Raw genomic sequence first — 3,498 nt, 5'->3', positions numbered from 1 at the left:
AGAAAATCATTGTATTATCTGGTTTATTTTTCTCTTAGGTATGAAAAACATTATTTTCCTCGCTTCTGTTATGAATATTAATTGATAGTCTCAACTTAAATTATGACGTCCAAAGTTACCAGCGAGTATGTGGTCAATATGAATATAATTACATTCAAAATGTGGTGTAGTTTAAAGTTAACGTATGGAGTTCTGGTTTCATTTCCAAGGGATACCAAGGAGCCATTGATCTCTATAGGATATTCCACTTTCTTCTGCCAACATATACAAGCCTCTACAGGATTTGACACTTGGTCTAGAAACTCAAGCACAGCCTTGGCACTATACTAATTGAAAGAAGGATCACAGGAATACCAAGAGTAAATGTGTGACAGGAATGTGTGGCAAACTTTTGTGGGGTGATGCAGCTAACAGGCTTTAGCCTAAGAGGAACAGGATGTTCCAAACTATATGAAGGAACTATTTTTCTTATATCTAACCCTGGTCTCTAAAATTCTCCTCTAATCTTTTAAACTCCTTCAATATTACAGCTTCTATCACATTTAAAAGCCAAATATTCTGTTAGGCTTACAACCCTATTAGAAAAGTAACACTGCCTTTAAGGAAGTTGTGTCCTCTAGCTTATCTACAAAGTTCTTTTATGAAAATTTCATCCAAACCTCGATCTCACAATCTTAAAAACCTCAATCATGCTTCTTCCCCTTGAATCATACTTATTTTGAGGAAAAACATGTCAAGAAATTTTACGTGTCTGATCAAGTGACCTGTAGCATTTTCCATTAAAAAATTTCTACTTTTAAAAACCCTGATTGTAATCCTTATAGATTGAACTTGACTATAAATGTTTATGTCATCAATCCTAACATGCTACAGTTCATCCTCTTTTGAAAACATTTACAGTGCCACTATTAAATAATTAAAATTCTAGAATTTACAAATAATACCAATTATTAGTATTCTCCAAATCTAACCCAATTTCGGTACTTCTCATTATAATGTATTATAGTTTTCTATTATAACTATAGTCCTGAATTCTTTTTTTTTTTACTATTAACATTATAATAATAGCAAATAAGCTTATTCTTGATTCTACTGTGTCTGTCTAAATCTGAGACTTTTCTATAAAACTATCATTTAACTTATGTGCTCTAAATCTCCTATTTTCAAACTCCTCATTGCCCTGACCATATTATTAATTTGTTTATTTCCAATATCATATTCTTCCTCACCACTATGCAAATGTAGTTTACATTATCTTTAATGAATATATTTGGAACTTTGTAAAACATCCTACTATTTAACCTGATTAAGTGAAATTCATCTCTAGAATACAATTCACCCTTACCCTGAACACTATCCCACAGATCCAACCAGCCCACCAGCTGCTCTGAGCAGATACATAATAATCTTTGATTTAAGACTTAGATCCTGCAGGAAAATACATTCCCACATCTAGCCCAAAAGGGTCACATGTAACTACTACATATATATATGTAGAAATACATAAAAAAAAACATTATTGTCAATGTCAACATCTATAGGAGCATCAGTAAATCAGATTACAAAGAGATGGTGATATCAGTCTGTCAACTAATCAAAGCACCAAGACCAGTAAAAGGAACTATCATGTGGCCCTATACATTCTTATATACACAAGCAACATATCTGTTCACCACTTCATTAGGAAAATAATTTTATTAAAGAATTAAATCTGAAACTAGGTTTCTACACCTTAAATTTATTTTCACTAATAGTCAACTTTAAATTGATGCAAGCTTCCTCTCACACATAACTTATCTATAACTGATTAATTTTGTTACAAATGAAAATAATCCTTACATAATGTGATATAGTAATAACCTAAACTAAAATGATAATTTACATCATCAAACAAGATACGAGACCAAACAAAATACAAGCAATATTTATTGTGGCATCAATGAAATCTGAAGATTTTTCAGAACTGAACAATTAGGTGTGTATTTTGACTTCTGCCTTTTCCTCTGGCAAAACACAGAAAAAAAAAGAAGTTATTTTCACATGTTAAAAAACTGCACTGTACAAAACATATAGATTATATGACTTTAAATACAAAATAAATAAATAAATAATGTTACCTTGATGGAAGAAATATATTTCCCTCTCAGATGATGGCTGATTTGTCCATCACTTCTTATAAGCCTTATTCCACTACTTCTAATATCTATTATCCCTTGAATCAATTTCTGGTATTCTGCCATATTGTGAGTAGAAATACAAAAACTTGCTGAAAATTTGAAACTTTTCTCTTTATCTGTCATCTCTGGAACACTATGGCTTCTAGGCACTTTTATCATGTTCATCACAGATGATAACATGCCTAAGAAACGTTCTGAAACAGATAAATTCTCATTTATATCACCAACCACCCGTGAAGCATTACTAAGCTGGTCTCCTTGCTGGTGAAGAGTTAAAGCTGCAGCTTGTAGAGTTGCATGAGAATCATACATAATTTCCATCATTTCCTGCCCGAGACTTTGAGCTTCATTTTCACTTTCCCATTTTTTAGATTCAACGTCATGATAAATTGTTTTACACAACAGGTATTCTTTCCAAAATAGTTCTAATAAATTGAATGTTATATCTCTGTTTGGAAACGATGCAAACCAATGAGGCATTGCACCAACCTGAACAATAATGGCAGGAAAAATTAAACTTGAAGACCTTTTTTTAACTTCTGTAATGTTCCGTAACAAAAGCTGAAGAATTTTATCCTCAGTACCACTTCCTGTCTTTTCAAGAGAGAAAACTATTTTGTCTTTACTTAAAAACATATTACCATTAGCCCACCTTCCCTCAGCTGGATAAAAATACGAACATTTGGTTTGATGCACTAAACCTACACTATCATTAGTTGTAACTTTAGGCCTACTATATATTGACTCTATCTTCCCGCTTGTTGCCATTTCCAGCTTCTAAGTTCTAGTACTGCTATAATACTGCATTTACCATTTACCCTTGAGGAAAGAAATCATGCTTTACCGAAAGCGCTCTGGTTATTGGTTTTTTTTTTTTGTATCATTGATAGAAATAATATTAATAACTAATATATACTACTACTACTTACTAGTATTACTAATAGTACTAGCACTAGCTGTAATACTAATAGACCAAGTTATACTATAGTCTATAGTAGATAGCACTAGTACAGAAATAGTTCTTTTAGTTCATATTTCGAAGTAAAAAAATCATTGATAATGTTTAGGTTTAAGCGAAGACTACATCACACCACAGTTACCAAAAAAGACAACTTTTACGTATTATAAGCCTATATTTATGGGTATTACTACTGGTAGTAGTAGTATTATTCATACTTTCTTTAACATGTTGTTGTAACACAGAGCCCTCTGCTAGCTTTTACTATAAAGTATTGACATAATGTTTTCACAATTTTATATTTTGTCGTGATTTTACAGGTTAAAAACGTTAATTTATATATATATATATATATATATATAT

General features: G+C 31.4%; 1 protein-coding gene across 2 annotated transcripts in view; it reads right to left on the bottom strand.

Moving 5' to 3' along the window:
* LOC106472468 (synaptosomal-associated protein 47-like) overlaps positions 1-3,343 on the bottom strand; it is an 8,511-nt gene extending 5,168 nt beyond the window's left edge. For both annotated transcript variants that reach the window (XR_002613469.1, XM_022401036.1), the window contains exon 1: positions 2,118-3,343. Coding sequence is in view for 1 of the 2 variants with exons in the window: in XM_022401036.1 (XP_022256744.1) it covers positions 2,118-2,945 (828 nt within the window). In the remaining variant the exon portion in view is untranslated. The remainder of the gene's footprint in view (positions 1-2,117) is intronic.
* Between the last annotated feature and the right edge of the window lie 155 nt (positions 3,344-3,498).

This window comes from Limulus polyphemus, unplaced genomic scaffold (assembly GCF_000517525.1).
Source record: "Limulus polyphemus unplaced genomic scaffold, Limulus_polyphemus-2.1.2 Scaffold5355, whole genome shotgun sequence".
In the NCBI taxonomy this organism is placed as follows: domain Eukaryota; kingdom Metazoa; phylum Arthropoda; class Merostomata; order Xiphosura; family Limulidae; genus Limulus; species Limulus polyphemus.
This window is presented reverse-complemented; position numbering and strand designations above follow the sequence as displayed.